Source organism: Geospiza fortis, unplaced genomic scaffold (assembly GCF_000277835.1).
Source record: "Geospiza fortis unplaced genomic scaffold, GeoFor_1.0 scaffold2, whole genome shotgun sequence".
Classification (NCBI taxonomy): domain Eukaryota; kingdom Metazoa; phylum Chordata; class Aves; order Passeriformes; family Thraupidae; genus Geospiza; species Geospiza fortis.
The window spans coordinates 2,607,128-2,629,816 of record NW_005054366.1 but is presented as its reverse complement, the minus strand read 5'-3'; the positions used below and the strand labels follow the sequence as shown (position 1 = coordinate 2,629,816).

Sequence of the window (22,689 nt, the reverse complement as noted above, 5' to 3'; positions counted from 1 at the left end):
AATGGGCCCCTCACAACCATCACCCCTCGTTTTTTTTCTGGGGATTTCCCTCAGCGCCACCCTTTGATGCCCAAATTCGGGCACATTTCCTTCAGGAGAGAAAAATTCTCAACTCTCACGAGAAACTGAGAAAATGGCAAAAAAAGGGATTCTGCAGACAAAAGGAGCTGTATTTAGAATGGGCCCCTCACAACCAGCACCCCTCAGGATTTCTGGGTTTCTCCAGCCCTTTTATTTCCCTCAGTGCCACCCTTTGATGCCCAAATTCAGCCACATTTCCTTCAGGAGAGAAAAGTTCTCATAATGGCAGAAATTGAAATGGCAAAAAAAGGATTCTGCAGACAAAAGGAGCTGTATTTAGAATGGGCCCCTCACAACCCTCACCCCTCATTTTCCCCAGGATTTCTGGGTTTCTCCAGCCTTGTGTCTCCCTCAGTGCCACCATGGATGCCCAGGTTCCCCAGGAGTGGAAATGAAACCAGTTCAGCCTCAGCAGGGAGGCCGAGGCGCTGCCCTTTGCTGATAATTATCTGTGATGAGCAGGCAGCTCTCAACTCCCAAAGTCCTCCCTTAACTGGCTCAGGGTAAAATCTGGGTTACAGAGCTGAGCTTGGTGTCCCTGTTGGTGACAAACCTGAGTGGGATGTGGGGAGAGCCCACAGCACCCACAGAGAAACCCCATCTTCCCTCCAGATCCACTTTTTCCAGGGTATCAACTCCATTTGCTGCCCCTGATGCTTTATAAGTTAATTCAGGCATTACAGTGCAGTCCCAAAATCAGTATTTTTATGGATTTTGTCTAAAAATATTCTACTGGCCATAACTAATAAACATTCCAAGAGAAATTCTTTGTATTAGGCAGGTTCTCCCACTCTCCAGCCCCAGGAGAGTTCAGCTTTTGGCCTGGGAGCCTCAGCAAAACCAGCAAATTCCTGCCAGGGGGAGACATCACAAACCCAGAGCGGGGCCCAGAGCCCCTGGGTGAGACAGATGAAACAATTTCTTTGGGGCTACTGCTAAATGAAATTTCACAATATTGAGAATTCAAAACTCTTGTCGAGGGGAGGCCTCAGAGCTGCTCCAGGGCTGGAGCCAGCCTGGGAGAGTTGGGAACGTTCCCCTGGAGAAGGGAAGGATCTGGAGAGCTCAGAGCCCCTTGCAGGGCCTGGAGGGGCTCCAGGAGAGCTGGAGAGGGACTGGGGACAAGGGATGGAGGGACAGGACACAGGGAATGGCTTCAGAGTGGGAAAGTGGGGATTTAGATGGATATTGGGAAGGAATTGCTCCCTGTGAGGGTGGGCAGGCCCTGGCACAGGTGCCCAGCGGAGCCGCTGTGGCTGCCCTGGATCCCTGGAGTGCCCAAGGTGAGGTTGGACATGGGGGCTTGGAGCAGCCTGGGACAGTGGGAGGTGTCCCTGCCCATGGGATGCTCTCTAAGGTCCCTTTCACCCAAAGCATTTTGGAATTCCCTGATCGTTCCCATCTCAGCAAAGCCACTTGGGTCACACTCATGGTAGGCCCTGAAAATGCTGCTACAGAGTTCAACAAAGACCCTTCATTTTCTGTTGTGGGGCTACCAAAACTCATCCTTTACCACCTTCTCCTCTTTTGGGAGCTCCACTCTCCTGCCCCAAGCAGCAATCTGAGGTCCTGAGGAGGAGCTGTGCTGTTGGGACAGAAATAAACCCATCAATGCCCAACAGAAGCAAAGCCATTTCTGATTTTTCACTGAAGAACAGCGAAACACTCCAGACAGAACAAGCAGATAATGAGGGTCCTGTGCACAGAGCATCTTTCTGCAGATGTTATTTAAGAAAAACAATCCCTGCCTCGAAGATGACTCCAAACAAAGCATTTCCATTCCCACTGACCACCCCAGGCTCAGCAGGGGCCCCCAAGGCAGCAGAAAAAATGGGGAAAAGAGCCAGACACAAATACAGGGTGAATAAATGAGCACTGAAGGACCCCAAAATGCATCAGCAACAAGTTCTTTAGGGGGTGTTAAAAAACAAACATTTCTCAGTGAAGCTGAGAGCTGGAACACACAGGGCCAGCTCCTGTGCCACTTCTGCATCCCCTGCACCACCACTGCATCCATCTGCTCAGATTTCCTCCCTGCAACATTGTCAAGGTATTATAAATTAAGAAACTTAGCAAAGAGTCTGTAATCTTCCCCGAAATAGCCTGCAGATATGTCACTGTACTAAATGTGTTTCAGATTTAATGAAGCTTTAATGTCCTTTTTAATTTTGCCTGTTTCTGTATCACCAGGGGTCGAGCGAGGCAATCAGCACTCGAGAGGGTGGTTTGGTTTAAAACTAGGAAAAACTCATTTGCTTATGAGTTGCACTGTATTTTCTTAATTAAATTTACTAAGTAAAACGGTTTAAGTTCAGCCAACCAGTGACCTCTGGGTGTAGATTTAGATTTATAAAAAGTGTCACAGTTAAAATAAGATTAAAAAAAAAAAAAAAAAAAAAAAAAAAAAAAAAACAAACCAAACAACAAACAGATGAGAGATTCACTAAAGGGATTTTCAAATTATCATTTGTCTCAAGGAAGTGACAGGAACACAAGGAACAAACCCAGTGCAGGATTGGAAAACCAAAATCTACCAAATTATCACACTGTCCAAAAGGTCTCTGCATTTAAAGGATGAAACTCTGGAATCTGCAACTTGTTTAAGGTATTTTGACAAAAATACAATATCTCAGTTTAAATTCAGTGGGTTTGGGAACTGATCAGGGTTTTATGTCTGGATATTGAGGAGGGAATGCCTGAAATTCAGGAAGCTGCTTCCCATTTCCCCATGGATCCCTTCCCAATGGCTGGATTTGATGATCTTCTGCTCTTTTCCAACACAAGAACTGTAAAAATCTTCATTTTCAAAAGCCCAGTGACCTGCAGTGGCAGAATGGTGTGGAAACAAATGAGAGGGGGATCAATCACCAACAATTATGCCAGGAAAACACTTTCTCACCCCATTTTCCCCGGAGCAGCTCCGTGGAGGAGTTTTTTGGGGTGTGGGGGTGTGTGTTTTTTAAAACAATTACTTTTTCAAACACAGAGGTAGCTCAGGAGAGCAATCAAAGCAGCTCAGGGAGGTTGTGGCCTGAGAAAGAGCCTCCCCCAAGGCTTGGCCAGGGCATGGATGGGTGGGATGCACCAGCAGATTTCAAACCAGTACTTGATACAACTGAGAAATAATCCCAGATTATGGAATAACAGAGGTGCAGTGAGCGTGTGTGTACTGACTTTTACCAAACTATCAAAAATTTTGATTCTAAAATTCAAAATTTCAAATGATTAAGTGTTGATTCAGGAAGAACCTCTGGACTGAGCACCAGAAGCAGGGCTGGAAAGCAACTAAAACCTGCTCTCAAACACTCTTAAGGTGCAACTAATGAACCCAAAATTCAAATCACTTGTTGAAATAATGTAATTTGCCACTGTAGAACTGAAAAGGGAAATCAGAAATCCCCCCCCCTTACACATCACTTCCTCCACCTCACTTCTTCCTTGCCTGCTGCACATTGTGAATAAAATTACAGCAGCAGCTCTGTCTGGATCCTGCTTGCAAAGTGGCTGAGGGAAGGAAGTTCAAAACATATTTTTAGGACACTCAGGCAATAAAGTTTCCCACTTAGATTATTGTCGATGTTGTGCAAGTTGTTTTTTAATTTACAGTTACACTGGAGAGCAGGGGATGCTTTTATTCTTAATTTAGGCACATTCCATGTTTCTCAGCATAACTGCAAATTGAAAATAAGCGCTGGCAATATCACCAGTGATGGAGCTGAAGGAGGACTTTATAGTCTGAAATGTTCTAAAATTTGTTCTTAATTACCTCGTGCACATTTTACACAATTAAATTTCCATCTCAGGATTTTGCATTTAGATTGTGCACTGCAGTTAAACCCTCATTTTCTGGAAAAGCAGCCGCCACTCCACCACGCTCAAACTTTCAAAAGCAGACTTAACTACTGGATAACACAAAATTCCCCAGGTGAAATTCCATTCCAAGACCAATTTATACATTCCTAGATAGATGGGCTTCAAATCACTTGAAACTCTGCAGGGTACAGACCCTAATAAATATTAAATACCTCAAAAACTACTCCAAGATTTTTCTTCTCCTCCTAATATCAATTCTGCTGTCCTCTTATTGCGGAGGGATTTTAAAAAAAAAAAAATCCAAAAGGATATAACAGCAATTTAGCAGAGTTAAAGTGCTTCTGAGGTTAAACTGACAACAAAGAGGAACAGAAACACAAAGCATCTTGAAGTAGGGTTTCAATTAAATGTGCAGGATTTAGTAATGCAGGGCCCCGACAAAAAAAAAAAAAAAGAGAGAGAAAAAAAAAAAGAGTTACAAATTAATTTAATCTTCTGCCTATAGTTTGCAGCTGCACTCCAAAGTGTCTGGGGCTTAAGAACAAAGCCTTGCAAGGCCTGGGAGTGAGGAAAGCTTCAATTTTTAATGTATAAGGCCATTAGCTGATAACTTGTGGAATCTGCGACCCCTGCGGAGGGGCAGGAGCGGCGGCGCAGACGGATGAAGTGACAGATTTGTTGTTGGTGGCCAGGGCTGGGAGGGGGGAAGGTTATTACCACCACCAGAAAAATGCCCTAATAACCTTTGGGACATTCCTTGGCTTGAGCAGATGAGTTCCAGCTCTGTCTCGGAGTAAAAAAAAAAATAAATTAAAAATCAAAGCTTAATTCGCCTTAATTAAAGATAATTAGTTTCACTTTGATTTCTTTTAAATATGAACTACAGCAAATGCACTGCCAGCTCAAGGCTGCAGACAATCAGGGTTAAATTGCACATTTCTGCCTGGCCACAAATCCTGGATATTAGCAGCCTTTTACTGCTGCATCTTCAAAGGTGACACCAGGAATGGCAGCGCCTTTTCCGAAGGGACAAAGGTGGGCCAGGCCTTTCCAGGGAAATTGTCAGGAGCAAAATCTCCACAAGCGCTCCAGGAGGGTTAATTTGATTCCTTGCTCCAGCAGAGAGGCTTCCTGCTTAGCTGTTTGCTGGGTTTGAATTCGGTACAAAAAGGGAGAAATGGGTTAAATGTGGCTGTGCTGGTGGAAACACAGCTCGGCTTCTGCTCTCCTCCAGCTCTGCTGGAGCGAGGGCTCATCTGCCAGGACAGGCCATTAAATCACGGGCAAAGGCCTCATTTTCTGACTCTTTAAAAGTAGAAACAACTACAGAGTAAGAATAGGAAACAATACACAGAGTGATAGAATCCTGGAATGGTTTGGTGAGAAGGGACCTTGTGAAGATCCTCTAATCCATCCTACCATGAGCAGGGACACCTTCCACCATCCCAGGCTGCTCCAAGCCCTGTCCACCCCGCCCTGGGACATTCCAGGGATCCAAAGGCAGCCACAGCTTCTGTGCCAGGGCCTCACTTACACATAAAAATATATATAACCTATTCTGTTCTATACATTAAATAACCTTACATATAAAACCCACATTCCAAACACCCAGAGCTGATGCCATGCCTTAATTGTCCCCTCACCCCTCAGCCTGGGTGGAGAACTGGATTATTTATTTCCCTGCCCACAGCGGCCTAGGAGCAATTGCTGAGCAACAATGATCCATCGAGGTCTCAACCCGTGCAAACTGTACCTAAACTTCCACTTTATTGCAGCTTAGTTCACAATCTTCACCTAATATAGGGTTACATCCCAGAGCAGCAGGCGGATAAATCATCCTGGAATATTACTCTGGCTAAGTTTAGCTGGGAGTGGAGCATATGTGCTTCCGAGTCACTGAAGCACAGGCCCATAAAATACACTAATTACTGGAAGTTCTGGTCACTGAGTGATTGATAGCGCTCTGCCAGGCAACTTCCCCGGCTGCAGCCCGTGTGAGGGGCCTCCCCCAGCACACAGCAATTATTAATTCATGGCCCAACCCTCAGGCACTGCTCCCTCCACCCCCAGTCCCACCAGCAGCAGGCTGGACATGGTCTGTCCCCACCCCGGTGCGTGATGGAGGTGGGAGAGGAACCACAGGGAACGGGCTCTGCTTGGAGAAATCACCCCACACAGCTCCAGGGAATGAAATAATCAAAATACAGGCCAGCTTTTTTTGCCCGAGAAGGAGTTTGTGAAGTGCATCATTCCACGTGGAATGGCTGAGACTCCATAAATATTCCTCAATAAGGAGGATTCGGGCTGCTGAGCGGGCTGGGCACGTGACAGCTCCTTGTGCCTGGCTGAGCACGAGGAGTTGTCACCAAGTCACCAACATCACAGCACTAGGGTCCCTAAAACCTGACAGCAACCAGGTGAGGCTCCTTGCAATAACACCAACAACAAAAAGCTTTTCTTACATCCTCATTTTCCTTAATCCTAAAGGGAAGGTGTTACCTTTCCCCACCCCGAGGCTGTTTCTTCCAGACCTATACAAAAATTAGGCTGTACCACCAAGATTTGGGGTTCAGATTCTTCCTTCACCACCTCCAATCACAGAATCCTTTATGCTGGAGAAGACCTTGAAGAGCATCAAGTGCAACTACTGCCACCACCAGAGCCTGTCCCTGAGCGCCACAACTGCAGCCCTGGCTCAGGTGAGGGGTGACCTGATCAGAGAGCACCCCCGGGGCAGAGAAATCCTGCAGAGCCTCCCTCAGGTGGGCTCACAATCCTGACCTGGAACCACTCTCACTGCCAGGCTGCTGAGATGTAACTGATCCCACATCTCAGGCTGCTCAGAAGGAGATTTGAAACCTCCCCTCCTTGACACAGTCTTGACTCCAGTTTTCTGCACTCAACACCCTTGAGACTGAAGAGCTTTTAGAGAAGCATCTCCAAGCACGGCTGCTTTCCTTGGAGCATCCTCTTGCAGCACCTTCCTCCTCCTCTCTGAGGGCTGAGCGAGCCCTTCTGCAGCTCCCGCTGTGCCCCCAGCCCGAGTGGGATGAAGGGTCTGAGCTCAGCACCCTGACAGTGCTCAGCTGTGCCTGAAGTACCAAGGAAGGCACATTTGTTGGGTAATTCCTGATCTTCCTCTGTCTGGGAATGCACACAACTGAAAACGCCTGATGGCTTCTTAAGAGACTGCTAAGAACCCTTGAAAGCTCCTGCAAATACATAGCTACTGAGAACTCTGGTCATAAAACACTTAAAATCCTCACTCTGGGAGTTTTAAGAACTAATATTAAAGAACTAATATTAAGAACTAATATATAAGAACAATTATTAAAACTGATGCACAAATTCATTTTCTCTGGGGGAGACAACAGGGGTGATCTCTGTAAGAAAATCTGATTTTCAAAGGAGACCTGGAACACAGAGGGCAGTGGAAAGCAGAGGCCAGGAAGTGACACAGAAGGAGAAGCAAAAAGCCAAGCTCAGGAGCTTCTACCTCCAAAATTTACTTGGTTTTGGGCATTAGCAAATTGCTTTCACTTCCTGAATTTAAATGTAACACCAATTCTGTCTGGAGATAAAATGATAAATATCACAGACTTCCAGGATGAGGCGGCTTGGGAAGGACCTTAAAGTGTATTTCCCAAGGGCAGGCAACCTTCCACCACCCCAGGCTGCTCCAGACCCACCCAAGCCAGCCTTGCTGCTGCTATTAAACCCCAGGCAGATGGATTTTATCCTCCCTTGGATGTTTTAAAGTTCACTTGTGGATTAGAGCTAGGACCAGAGTCATATTGGAGAGTAACAAGAAATATTGGGCAATTTAATTTCTCCTCCCGCGCAGGACACGGCTCTTGGAGAGAGGGAATGGGTTCCAGAGCTCAGCCAGCCCCAGCCCAGCCTGGATGTGCTTTATGGCTGAGTTATAAACCCTGAAAAACAGCTTTTAGAAATGAAAATGCTGACACAGTGGTCAGTGTAGTGACAGCAGTGGCACGGGTTTAAATTGAACTTGCTTTGTCAAGCCAAGAGCACTTAAATAAAACACGGGGAAACCTCATGGAAACACACAAACTATTTGTGGTGGAACACTTCTAAACAGTTTTTCTGGGTTAGGGACTAAATTCCATTCCCTTCAGAAAAATCCTGAAGAAAGAAAGGCAAACTCAAAAAAAAGAAGTAACAAAGAAGATGATAATAATAATGATTATAGTAATAATCTATAATAATGATGATTATATAGCTGCATATCTATTTTCATTATATTTTAACTTAATTTTTAATTTATATTTTTATTTCTGAGGGGATGACTGAGCACCCTCAGACCCCTCTTGCCTCAAAGGAAACACAAATTCCCCCCATTTCTCAAAGCTTAGACAGGACTCCCATCCCAGACTCTTCCCTCTCTCCTCCCAACTTTTTTGGGGCAGTTTCCTCAAGCTCCCAAATAACACTCCCACTTCCTCATCACACACAGCTTTGCAGCAAAGAAATTCCAGAGCTTTTAAGGGCTCAGAAGAGCATTAAAGAAAATGAGAAGATTTACTGACAATTTCACATCCTCACCTGCCAGCACAGCCCTTGCTGCTTCGATCCCACCTGATATTTCTTTAAAATCAACATGCTGCTAACAGCCAGGTGTGGGGCTGGAGCACCACTTCACTGAGTGCAGATGATTCTAAATCCTGCAGCAAACACCAGCAAAACTCCCCTTTTTACCAGCAACAAGAGTGTCTCCACTCCCAATCCCCACGTCAATAGGGTGTTACTTTAATGACAGTGACCTTGTGTGGCTCTTGGAGCACCTTCTTCACCTCTTTGGAGGCATTTTTCTGAGGCACTGTCCTTGTTTTTCATCATTTACCATCACTCAGAGCACTTCAATCAAGCTGCTGCTGGTGGGAGAGGTCTCGGAGGAGCAGCTGACAAACCAATTAACAAAGCACCCAGACCCAAACTGGATCCTGCACATCTGGCTCAGGAGAAACCCCTGGGAAGTGAGGGAGAGGAAAGTTGGGAAGGTGTAAAACCAGAGGAGGGAATGCAAATGAAAGGAGTTTTACCAATAAAATTCAGCCTGCGTGTGGAATTGGTGAGGAGCCAAGTTGGCCACTAACAGCCCTAAAATAAACTCCAAATATCTTGTGGTGGATCACTGAGCTGCTGGGGCACAGCTTTTAATTCAGCAAAGGAACTGGGAAATGCTTTATTTATGAAGTCCTGTTTATATCACTCTTTTTATCACCCACAAAGCCTTCCTGGAGTACAACCTCAGCCCTCTTTTGGCTAGGGTTATTGACAGAGTGTATGAATTTGGTCTGTATCTCTTCCAAAATCCTGAGGGAGGGCTCTCCAGCACCACAAACCATTCAAATGTGCACTGAAACAAATGAAGGGCCCTCCCTCCATCCCTGCCCTGGGACACATCAAACCGTGTCACCCTGCCACTCAGGGCTGGCTCCAGTGACACTGATTTACCACATCTGCACGCACTGATCCAGCACTCACCAGCTACATTTTGGTTAAAAGGGTTTTGGCAAGGAACTTGTTGTGTGAAAATGTAAAAACAGCTCAATTTTGGGCTGCAAAATGTGAGATGTGCCAAGATGCAGAGGGCCAGCACTGAGACTGCTCAGCTTCACCTTGGGCTAAAAATACTGGTTGCAGTTCACTTAAAGGTATGTCCAGCTTCACCTTAAAATGAGGGGAAAGAGAGGGGAAAGAGAGGGGAAAGAAAAAGAAAACAAAAAAAAATGGAAAAAAGGAAAAAAAGGAAAAAAGGAAAAAAAATAAAAAAAGGAAAAAAGGAAAAAAGGAAAAAAAGGAAAAAATGGGAAAAAAGGGAAAAAAGGGAAAAAAGGGAAAAAAGGGAAAAAAGGGAAAAAAGGGAAAAAAGGAAAAAAAGGAAAAAAAGGAAAAAAAGGAAAAAAAGGAAAAAAAGGAAAAAAAGGAAAGCCTCCACACACCAGGCCCTACCTCCTACCCCAACAAGGATTTTTATTTAAGACCTCAAATGAACAAACCCATTCTAAATACAGCCCAAATTAGCAACAGGTAAAAGAACATGAATATACAGGGAACTTAAGGAATAAACCAAGGTTAAATTGAAATATTTTGATGTTATTTTTGATGTAAGAGTTAATGTGAGAGCTCTCTGCATACCTCCATGAAGGAAATGCCCAGGCTCCAAACATCCGAGTGAATCCCGTACTGCTCCCCCGAAATCCTCTCAGGCTGTGGAGAAAAGCAGAGGAACAGCTCCTGAGCCTTGCAGGCACACAGGGATCCTGCTCCAAGGGCAAGGCATGGGAAAAATCACAGGATGGGAAAAATCCCAGGATCCTGGAATGTTCGGAGTTGGGAGGGATCAAATTCCAGCTCCTGGCCCTGCACAGGCATCCCAAATCCCACCCTGGGAGTGTTGGCCAAACAGTCTGGAGCTCCCCCATTCCCTGGGCAGTCTGGGCTGTGCCCCAGCACCCTCTGGGGGAGGAAACTTTTCCTAAAATCCAGTTAAAGCTGCCCTGGCCCAGCTCCAGCCCTCCCCTGGGCTCTGTCACCGACCCCAGAGTAGAGACTGGAGCTGCCCTGTGGAAAGTGGAGACACCAAAAAATCACCAAGATGCTTCAAAGCTTTCCTAGCAGGGAGCAAATCCAGGAAAATTCAGGAATTCTTCAGGAAAATCTGAGTCCTTGCAAGGTTGGCCTTGGATTTGTGTTGGGGTTGTTTAATCCAAGGGAAAAGCCAAGGGCTCGTGCACGTGAGCAAAGCACAAGGTCAAGTTGAGAGAATCCAATTTTCCACCTCCCTCCCCAAAACCAGGCACCACAGCAAGGAAAAAATTCCCAGTGTGGAGTCCAGAGGTTGAGGAATAACCACAGTTAAAAAGCCAAATTACTGAAGCCAAAAGAATCACCACACGGTGGCAACTTTATTTTATATACTTCTTAATTTTGGGCTTTTTGACCTGTAGGGGGGAAAAAGAAAGAAAAGAAAAAAAGCCCCTGCTCCAAACTATTAATAGCAGGTTTAATGCTTCATGAAATGGAGTGCTGTAAAAAATATCTGCTGGTTTTTACTTGAAAGCTACAATTTAAGCATTTCCAAGGTCAAGTACAGCATGAAATGCAACAATAAAAGGCTCCCTGAGACTCCTCTCCCCACTGTGCTGTTAATGCACCTGTCTGGGCCAGCCACCTACAAAGGATTTTCACTCTTTAATAATCCAGAGACCTCTGTTAGAAAACAAACTCCCAAATTAGTGCCACTCCAATGTGGTTTTGGATGTTTATCCTGTGCTGCTACTCCCAGGTCAGGAGCTTTTATCGCAGCGTGAATGTTAAATAAAAACCACACTGCTGCCCATATTCCCTCTAAAAACAACCTTCCAAAACCCCCCAAAAATCCCCACAGTTGCACCAAACTGACCAAATCTCACTTGGGAGTGACCCCAAAATCTTATTTTATTGTTTTTTAATTCGCTGAGTATAATTAACCTAGGTCAGCCCATTTAGAAATGTTTGCAACAGCATCGTGTGATTTTTTTAAGCTGATAAGTTTTTATAGTGATGCATTGTTATGCTGACATATTTTTATACTGACAAATATCCTCACAAAGGTGCAGATGTGCAGCCAAGAGTAATTTTATAAAGTGACATGGGATGTGCTAACCTGGCCCAAGCAAGGTGCCAACACAAACCCCATTTTTTAGACCCTTCCCGTGCCACCACATGAGATTTATCATTCACATTGAGCAATATTAAATTGTTTATTCTTAAAGTTCAAGCTCTAAACAGCAAGCTCCAGTGAGGAACTGTGGGTTCACAAAAGAAAAGGGCCAAGAAATCAGCTTTTTAAACAAAAGATGGATTTAAAAGTACAGAAAAGAAGAGGAAAATAGGAATAACAGATGCATCAGGGGTGCAACACATGGATCACTCTAAATACACAGCCCAAGGTATTTTCTCTTCAAATTTCTAGAACTGATTATTTTTTAATCCAATTTTTTCTCTATATAAAACGCTGATGAAATGATTTTAAGAAAATGTGTTTTGGTTGGAAATTTTAATTTCTCAGTCAAAAAGCCTTTTTTGTTTTCAAAAAAAAACCCCCCAAAAATCAAAAAAGCTTCTTTTTTTTCCACAGAAAACCTCAATTTTTTCAAGAGTTTCAAATTCACTGCCAGTGTGCCAAGTGGGTGAAGCAAAGCTTATGACCTCCATTATTTTTTGAGGGCTTGCCTGGAAATTTGATGACAAACAAACGACTCAATCAAGAAGCAAAGTGATTTTAACACAGAAAATCAGATCGAGCACATTTTGAGCTTAAACTTCTGTTTCACAATCAAGAGATGGAGGCACCACATCTATCCAGAAAGGCAAAAAAAGCAATTTATTTAATGCACACCTGGGAAAGAGAACTGTAATCTTGGTTTGGGCACTAAAAGCATAATACAATTTAATTCTCAGCCCTGCTTAAGACCAGTTTGAAGCAACAGCTGAGCTGGAAAAGTTGATTAATTTGAAGCTGTTTCTTTGTCTGGATCTCTGTGTTCCAGCTCTTTTTTAATCTCTGTTTTTTATTTAAAACCCCCCCATTTTTCTGCTATTCTGAAGTATTTATTTTATGCTGTTTCTGAGTGTTCTGATGACACAGGACAGCCCAAGTCTTTCTAGGATGGTGACTTGAGCCTTTCAGGAGCCACACAATGAGCTCGAGTGGAAAAGCACTTAGCAAATAAATGGGAACCCTGACAAGAAAATCAGAAAAAAATACCTGAAAGCGATTAAAGGTCATGGATTTCCCCCTCCCTTTCCCTGAGGTTTGAAAAACATGAGCACCAACCACTTTGTGCTGTTTATATTTTTATTTTAAACCAGCAGAGCACTTCTTTTCTCAGCAATATCAGGAGCAGTTTGCTCAAAGGATTTTAATGGCCAAAATAAGAGTTCAGAAAGTGCTTTAAAAACTGAGGCAGAGGAGTTTTCACATCTGAAATGGGGAATTGAAAAGGATCCAATGGATCTGATAGGAAATCCATTCTGATTTGTACAGAGAAATTTGTGCAGCAAATCCACTCTGTTTTCTGCAGAGAAATTTTGTGCAGAACAAATTGTGCAGAAAATCCACTCTGATTTGCTCAGGCTGGCACTTGGCAGCTCTGAACCCAAACCCTGCTCCAAATGCATCCTGAGCAATGTGCTAAAAAATCTAAAAAAAAAAAAGGGGCTTTAATGTACAGGAACAGGACAAAAGTGGTCTTGTGTTAACAAAGACTGACCAAAATTTGTACGGATAAGTAGAAGTACTGATGACTTTTTTGAGCTAAAAAACTTGCACTTTAACACCCTGATGTTATTAATCCCAATGTTTTTAGGTTAAGATTTCCATGGGGTGTCTAGGAATGCCCACCAACCTCTGCACAATGCTTCCCTAAATTCCAGCATTCCCAAAAGCTGGATGGTTTGGGGCTGTCAGTGATCTGCAGAGAGCCACAAGCTGTGAGTGAAAAACTGGTTTTTTTCCAATGTCCAACTGGCTCTCTTTGCTCCCAGTTGTCACAAGGAGCAAAACCAAGGGAAAATATATTTCAAAAAACCACTTTTCCACTATTCCTCCTCCCTGTCAGCAAGAAGTAGAGTTGTCCCATGGAATGAAGACAGGGTGTGGGAAGAGATGGAGATGTGAGGATTGATTTAGGGTATCTCCTGCACTGAACAGAACAAGAGTGAGGACAAGTAATTCCATTGAAATGTTATTCCTGCATCACTCCACTTACCGCCATGTAAGCATTTGTTCCAACATACGTCTTGGCTATGGAATTCACCAGCTATCAGACAAAACAGGCTGTTAGAACAATATAAAGATAATGTGGAAATAAAATGGGCAATTATTCCTCATTTAACCTACAATCATCATCCCTATAAATCAACTAAAAATTATGTAAAAAAGGGAAGGGATTTATCCGCCAAGGCGTTAAAAATGATTAAATCTCGCCTGGGTTGGGGAATGAGGATTCCAATTTCAGCAAGCACTGCATTACAGTTTATGGCAGATAACCTTAAACAATTGTGTTAAACAGGATGCTGCATGTTTTAGTACCCCAAACCAGTCTGATATAAAAAGTGAATTAGGAGGAAGCAGGATTGAGCACACTCATTTTTCAGTCAGATGTGAATAAAGCCCCAATTCATCCCTTCAACACTGGAGGGACAACAGAGCCTGCCAGCCCATAATACAAGGCTGACCTTCTCTTTGGGCCTCGTGTTTGGCTGAGAGGAAAAGGTGCTGAAATTCAAATCAACAGCACAGCGAGCTCATGGGTCACTAGCAGAGAAGTCCTCCAGGGAGGCCCAAAATGGAAATTAATTAAAATTTGTGCCGCACATTGTCAAAGCCCACCACTATTGTTGCTCCCAATATTAATTTTTATTGTGGGCCAGTTGGGCTCCCCAGACACGTCTCTTGCTCTGCCCTCCCTTTTGTCTGGGCAAAAGGCTCCCAGATCAAAGCTGCATTTCAATGAAGTTTGCTATTCGTAAGTAGTAATTACAATATCAGCAGTTTTTACTGTCATTAAACAATGAACAATCATATTCAGATGGAGGAGAAGTCGCCCAGAGATTAAAAATGAAAAGGGCTGTCCCAGCAGAGAGGGGATTGCTGTGGGGCTGCCAGGTGATCTGGACACCAGGAGGGGAATGGGGGGAGATGCACAGGGGGGATTTACCTGGGTGCTGACCCCAAAGTCACAGAGCTTCACCTGGCCCCGGGTGTTCACCAGCATATTGGAGGGCTTCACATCTGTTTGGGGGAAAAGCTGCATTACCCACATTATCCTGGACAATAAATACACCATTTATACAGAACATTGGAAGAGAGCCACATCCAAATCCAGCTCCTGGCCTTGCACAGGACAACCACAAATAGCCAGGGAGCATTGGCATGGTGGCTTTTGACAGGAAATATCACAAATATCTATTTCAAATGCAGTGGTTTGTAAGTCAGCAGCACAGATAAAATTCCATATATACAAAAAATATATAACATACATCATCTCCACACAGATATGAGATGGTATTTACAGAGATGACTTTATACAATACTAAAAATCCACATTATTAAACCTGCAGGTGACACCAATCTGGAATCTGGAACCAAGTGCACTGATGGACAGGAAAACAACTCACAGGGATCTTGACAAACTGGAAAATCAGCCTGAAAAAAGGATGGAACTACAAAGGGATAGATGGAATTACTGCATTTGGACAGGGATTCGTCCTGAACTCACAGGGATTTTACCAAACTGCAAAATCAGCCTGAAAAAAGGATGGAATTCCATAAATAAACCACCAACGCCCATTCCAAAACCAGAGCATCAGTGCAAATACCCTGGTGCTGACTGCTCCTGCTGCCACAGGAAGTTGGTGCGCTGCTGTAAAATAAAATCAACTGGGAACAAACTCGACATCCAGCCTGGCTCTAGTGCAGGAAACACTGAACATCTTTGCAGTTCCAGGGGTGCCAGTGGGGGAGCAGAACGTGCACGTTACAGCCTGGCTCAAACATGGGAAGATTAGAGCCTGGCTTTGCCTAATCACTGCCTTCTTCTGTCAAAATGGATTAAAGGCAGCAGCTTGAATCAGTGCCTCCCCTCAAAGTGAGCACTGGTTGGGGGCAGATGGATGAAACCCAACTAGAAAAGAACCTAATTTTGTTTATCATTAGGTTTGCCTTGCTTTAGCAGCTGTTTGCTGGTACCACAGGAGCTGCCTTAATTTGTCTCTGCGATGTAGAAATGCAGAACCTCAATTAAGAAGCTGATTAAAGCTCGCCTCTATTTGAGCTAAAAATCCAGATTAAAAATGGGAGCACCCAATAGTTCCTACAGACCCCGGGTGGATCAGTACCTTGTAAGTGAGGTATCAACACTGCTGGCACTGTAATTCCTGCAAATCCTGTAATTTTCCCCCCAAAAAACCCAGTCCTGGGCACGCAGAGGCTCAGTTTGTGTTTGCTGATCTCCATCTTTAGGAATTCCACCCACGTGCTGCACTTTTGATGGAGTTTTGCCTCCTCTGGAGCTGAGTGACTTTGCTAAATCCAAGCAGACGTGCTGAGCACAGCAGAGGCTCTCCCCTGAATCCTGAACAAGGTGCAGAATAATCCTGTCTCACCTTCTTCCTAAAAGGATGGAGCTGGGCTTGGCTGGCGTGGAATGAGCCCAGCCCCAGGAGCACAGAGGGAATGCTGAGATCTATCCCAGGATGTCCAGCTGCTCCCAGCTTCTAGGGGAAAACTGAGTCTGACCAGTTCTGCTTTTAGCTGGAACAAAAAGGATCCTGAAATGCCCCCACAAACAAAGCTGAAAACATGAGAAAATCCTAGAAGGAAGAAAGGACTGGGAAATCTGCCCCTCAAGGATGGGCAGGGGAGGTTGGGGACCCTGCAGAGCAAGGGGCAGTCACACAAACCCTGCAGGAGCAAACCCAAGCTGTCCTTCCAGCAGGACCAAACACCACAAAACCAGGGAATTCACTCAAATGTTTGCTGTGCTTTTCAGTGGCTGTGCTCATTTCCTCAGAAAGGAAAGGAAGTGAGAGCCCTGCACAAAATATCTGATGCTGAGAGCAGGGAGACAATCAGCCCATCAGCAAATCAGCCTCCTGGTCTCATCACCCACTTCAGTTAATGGGTTAAATATTTTTTGGGTTTGGGAAACAAGTGTGCATAAATAATGTTCTGCACCATCTGCTTGTGATTAATATTAGTGTTGAGAAGTGAAAGAATTTAAACAAGAGCCAAAAGGGGTCATTATGCTCCCATTACCAGGGCTTGCTTAATACAAATGATTTCTATGAAGCATCATTATAGAGGATGAACAAGTTCTCCTGGTGATGGAGCTGCCTGAGTAGTTTCACCTCTCTGCAAACAAACAGGACCTCCAAGCTCTTACTCACCAGTAAATAGAACCATCAGAGGTTCAGCTTTTTGAACACCAAACATTTCACTCCTTGGTGGCATTGAAAAGCAAACAGATTCATGATTGTGTGAAGGGAAAAAAAGGAAAAAAAACAAAGCCCTGAGATGCTTTAAAAGCTGTCTCTTGACTTCTGCTGGCTTTTAAAAACAGCAAACAGCAACAGGCCAGGTTCAAGGAAGGCAGCAGCGTGGTTTGGCAGAGGCCAGGATTAAGTTTTTTTTTAAATAAGCCTTAAGTGGTCCATGAGTGGGCAAGCTTTACATACAGGCATAAATAAATGCATGGAAACATATAATGTGTGCTCAGCTTTACATACAGGCATAAATAAATGCATGGAAACCCAGAATCCTGGGATGGCTTGGGTGGGAGGGGACCTTAAAGCTCATCCTGGGCCCCCTGCCATGGGCAGGGACAGCTTCCACAATCCCAGGTTGGTAAATCCCCAAACACCCCTGGGTTTGTGTCTGTGCTCCATTGGGTGGCCCTAATGCTGATTATATCCCCCAGAGATAAAACAGGAAAGGGGGGAAGATGAAAATATGCAGCCCTGGACATCTCTGCTGAAATCCTCAGCAAACAATCAGATGGGTTTTTACCTTTAACAAAGGCTTTGGTCAAATTCTGCCTGCCCAGAGGTGTGCCTTGTTCACCCCAAGCCTTTCAAAAAGCTTGGATTTGATGATCTTGTAAAAGGTTTTTCCCAACCTTAATCTTTCCACAATTCCATGGCTTATGAAAGGCAAATGGAAATTCTATCTACAGCGTTTTTACATAATAATAACAGCAATAACATTATTATTAATAATAATGACAATAGTAATGGTGAGAAGATGGGAATGCTCCTCCAGTGCCTGTCCCTCCCAGCCAGAACAAAGAGAAGTGGAATATCCTTGGATTTCTGATGTCCTGGGGGAAAAGGAGATAGTCTGAGTGATGCACAGAGCCCATCTCCAGATCCTCAATTGTCCCTCTTTTCAAACCAGCAACACTTCCAGAATTTCTATTTAAAACCTAACCAAGAACTGAGGTGCCCAAACCACAAAATAAATAAATATTTGTAATATATATAAACAGCCCCAGTACTCAGAGAGCCAAGTCACCAATCCAGCTCAGTACAATTAAACACAAGTGGGTAACATTGATTTCCTGCAACTCCTTTAAGAAGCAGGTGTGAACAAAGCAAAACACAGCAGATAAAATGCACACGGTCTATACTTATTCTTGAACTTAACAGATTCTGGTTTGTCTTTAGACAAACTTTGACTTTGTACATGATTAGACTTGTTTAATTGCTAATTCTGTTTTAAATCTAAGTTAATTTCTCATTACCCTTCCATTTCTACTTCTTATGCTCTGGGGAAAAGAGCACACTTATCATTGGGACATTCTCACATCTTCCAAGGAAGTGGTGGAGGTGTTAATCTTATGTTTATGTTTGATGTGGGTGTGATGACTCCAGCTCGGGTTTATTAATATGCACGGCTATCACCTCATTAGTTGTGAGCTTTGTTTTGAAGTGAAGCTGGAATATTTGCTGAGATGTCTGATCTGCAATAAAAGCCTTGCTCATTGTTTGTTTCCTGCTCTCCAATTCCCTGCTGCAGCCCACAGCTCTGCCCTGGGACTGCTGCAGCCCTTCCTTGGAAATTCCTGACTCCTGCTCTGCCCTGGGTCACCCTGCAGGAAAACCAGGAGCCAGAATTCCTCCTTTCACTTCTGAGCACCAAAACCAGGAGCCAGCTGAAGGACATCACCTGCAGAAATAATCACCTGCCTGCCATTCCATCCCTCTGTCCCTGCTTTGAGGAGACAGAAATTCACATTTTCTGTAGTCCAAAATGGGTAAAAATAATACAATTCTGAACCTGGCACTCCAGGACATCACCTGCAGAAATAATCACCTGCCTGCCATTCCATCCCTCTGTCCCTGCTTTGGAGAGACAGAAATTCCCATTTTCTGTAGCCCAAAAACGGCAGGATGAAACGAGCAGAATTCACCTGGAGCAGGTGCAGGATGCAGCAAATGGAAAGAAGGGAAGGGAGGACCAAGTGGAAGAGGTTATTAAGAGATTTTCTTGGTTTCTGGCCTTTTGCAAGAGGACCAATCATTCCATCCTTTGGCCCTCATGGTTTCTAACACCCCAGCAAGGGCAGGTGAATTAAAGATCCACTGAGATGCTCTTTCCTCAGGAGGGACCAGGGTTACTGCTCCCAGGATGAGGGAACAGATGTGGGAATACACAGCAACACCAAGGAGCAGAGCAGCTACCTCCAGACTCCTTGGAAACATTAAAAATTGAATGAGTTTCTCATTTTTAATTTTTTTCTATTTGTTTTGGAAGTTTGGTGTAGGGGGAATGAGCTTCTCTGTTCTTTAAACAGCATTTCCCACATTGTTTTTGAAGTTTTGGTGGATCTGAATTAATTTTTCCAAACAGACACATTATAAGCAAAATTTCACAGCAAAAAGCAAGGAATAAATGAGGAGTTTAAAAAAAAAAAAAAACACCCCAAATTAGCTGCAGGAAAGAGAATAAACAGCAAAACCCCCAAACTGACTTATGTCCAAGCAGGTTTAAAGCCTTTCCCTGTCCCTGACCATGGTAGAGGACATGATTTCACAGATCTGAGCCTCCAGCAACACTTGTGGCTGTTACATGAGATTTCTGAAGCACCAAAGACAATTCATTGCCTATTTTCTGTTTCCACCACCATCAAACATCTCATTTCCACGCTGATTTTTTCCACTGGGCACCTGTTTGCAACCCTAAGCTCCTAAATCCCTGTAAAATTCATTCCTCTCCGCAGTGCTTTTCTTTCCAGGGGAGGAGGGAGGGCAATAAAAGAGCAATAAAAATGTTTTACAAGAAAGTGTGCAAGGTTAATGAGTGAGATTCATGCTGCATCACCCCACTGGACTCAAAGCAGATGTCTGCTTGGTCTTTGGAGGAAGTGACGTTAAAATGTCATTGGAAAACAGAAAACATTGCTACTCACCTCTGTGTAAAATCTTCAGACTCCATAAATAGGTCAGGCCTTTCACAACCTTCAGGTAAAAGAAAGGAAAAAAAAAATCACATTTTAGGGATTCCTGATAGGAAAAATTCCCAATTTCAGCTGGGGTGGGAGATCAGAGAAGCCAAGTGTAAGAATGAAGCAGGAGCAGGAAAAGGGGAGACCCCACCTCCCTCCCAGGTGAGCCCCGCTAAAAACCTGCAGCAGGTCCTTTATTAATGCACAAATTAATAATACACACTTTAATTTCTTGCCAGGAGCTGCAAGCTGAACTCAGCTGAGCTCACACTGAATCCCTTCAGGCATCTCAAGTGGATCTTTAATTCACCTGCCCTTGCTGGGGTGTTAGAAACCATGAGGGCCAAAGGATGGAATGATTGGTCCTCTTGCAAAAGGCCAGAAACCAAGAAAATCTCTTAATAACCTCTTCCACTTCATCCTCCCTTCCCTTTCTTCCATCTGCTGCACCCTGAGCCTTTTCCTTTACTTGTTTTAATTTACTCAATGCAAATGTGGAACTTTTCCTCTCGAGCTGTGAAAATTCCCTCATTTTCCTCTCATATTGGACCAAACACAAAACCACAAATCCTGCTGCATCTCACAGCACAGAAACTGCAGCTCCTAAAACACAACTCCTAAAAGGAAATACAGCTCCAAAAACCAAATACAATTCCTAAAATACAATTCCTGAAAGGAAATAGAATTCCTAAACCACATACAATTCCTAAAACACAACTCCTAAAAGGAAATGTAACTCCTAAAAGTAAATACAACTCCTAAACCTGGGCGGGTTTCAAAATTTGCTCCTTTCACCACCAAAGCTGCTAAAGCCAAACTCCAAACCCAGTTACTGCAGCACAAAATTCCAACCACAAAAATTCCAACCAGTGCTGAGCTCCCCAGCCCACCCCTGCTGGCTCTTTTCAACACTCTCCATCTCTGAGGTGAAATTTAACTCCATTTCCAAGAGGTTTTCCTCATGGATCTCCAGAACAATGAAGCATTTCTGACACTGTTAAAGTTGTGTGAGTTCTGCAGCCAAGACAATTCATTTTCTGTGCTCTGAGTAGCCCAAAATGAAATTATTTATGTTGCAGTGATCGAGCAGAAGTGCTAAAAATGATACAGAGTGAAAGCAGAGAGCACAGTCATTTTCTGCCTTCCTCTTGCATTAGAAACTCCTTCAAAATTTAACATTTATTCTGTAAGAAAAATGATGTTGGTTGAATCAGAATCTTTTTGTAAAGCAAATAATGATGGTGGATCCCAAAGGAATTGTTCCAGGAGATAATTCCTCCCTTAAACTCACTCCAAACCCAACCATCTCCTGCCTTCAGATGCTTTTTACCTTTAACAAAAGCTTTGGTCCAATTCTGCCTGCCCAGAGGTGTGGCTTGTTCACTCAAGCCTTTCAAAAGGCTTGGATTTGATGATCTTAAAGGGTTTTTTTCCCAACCTTAATCTTTCCATGATTCCATGGCTTATGAAAAGCAAATGGAAATTCTACCTACAGCATTTTGATGTAATTACACCAGCAATAACATTAAAATAATAATTATTAATAACAAATAACAAACAAATAAATGCAATTACAAATAGAAATATATCCATAAATACAAGTATATCTGTAAATATAGATATACCTATAAATAGAAATAATAATATACCAATGCAAAAATAAATCAAGGAGATGCAACATTTCAAACCTCCTCCAATGGCCAAAGGGATTTTTCAGAACAGTGAACTCTTTGATTATTAAAAATGTATTTAGACTATTGAAAATCTTTAAAAGCATAGGAAATTATTTTGTTTAAAGCAAGCATCCATTTAAAAGAAAAAGGAAACATTTCTCAGGAAACAAATCCACAGCTGCGAGTTACTAAACATCTTTATTATGAACATGTGCTGGGTAAGCAGTGAGGGAAGCGATGGAATTACCAAACTCTCCCTTCAGACTCTCTGGGTGTACAAAGGAATAAAAAAGGAGTTTTTCCCTTTCTCCTGGGCTGTAAATCTGCTCACAGGAGCCCCCCAAATGGACTCAGCTCGTTATTCACTCCCCTTACATTTGCCTATTAGGGAAGGACTCTCAAGCATTAAATATTATTCTAAAACTGGAGGGGAGAATCTTTTGATTGAAGCTGGAGCAGGAATTATTGGTATTCAGTAAAGGAGGTTTTACAACAATGCCTTGACAAAGCCTTGACACAAAAAGTGCTTCCACCTGCTGTCAATCTCTCACTCTGCTGACAGTTCAAGTGCACATCCTTTCAGGGAGAACTTCAATCAACAGCACAGAGCACAATGTCACTGCTCCAGCAGGGAGGGAAAATAAATGTGTGAAGAGGCAAGCCAAGGCACAGAGGCTCTGAGAGCCCCAGCCCAGCCCAGAGGGAGCAGCACCACCCCTGCAGTGGCCACAGCCTCGCTCTGGGGCTCCCAAAATCTGCTTCTCCTCGAGAAAACACCCCAGCCCTCCAGGGAAATAGAAACAGGAGGAAGGAGAGGGATTGAGGGAGATTTCCCCTTCTCACTGCTGGTGACTCACAAAGGGAACAGGGATGGGTTTCAGGGTGAGGGCAGAGATCCCTCCACATCTCCTGAGAGAACTGGCATTGTCCAGCCTGGAGAAAAGAAAGAAGCTCCAGGATGACCCAAGTGTGGCCTTGCAGTGCCTGAAGGAACCCAAACCAGAGATGGAGAGAGACAATTCCCGAGGGATGGAGGGACAGGAAAGGGGAACGGCTCCAAAATGCCAGAGGGGAGGGTTGGGTGGGACACTGGGAATTAGGAATTG

The 22,689-nt window shown here is 43.8% G+C and overlaps 1 protein-coding gene across 1 annotated transcript in view; it reads right to left on the bottom strand.

Annotated features, from left to right (window-relative positions):
* The window catches only part of MAP2K5 (mitogen-activated protein kinase kinase 5), a 116,787-nt gene that overhangs the window by 45,176 nt on the left and 48,922 nt on the right, over positions 1–22,689 (bottom strand). The window contains exons 13-16 of the mRNA XM_014308313.2: positions 19,875–19,923; positions 14,625–14,698; positions 13,674–13,724; positions 10,057–10,128 (exon numbers count right to left, since the gene is read on the bottom strand). Coding sequence (XP_014163788.1) covers positions 10,057–10,128; positions 13,674–13,724; positions 14,625–14,698; positions 19,875–19,923 — 246 coding nt within the window. The remainder of the gene's footprint in view (positions 1–10,056; positions 10,129–13,673; positions 13,725–14,624; positions 14,699–19,874; positions 19,924–22,689) is intronic.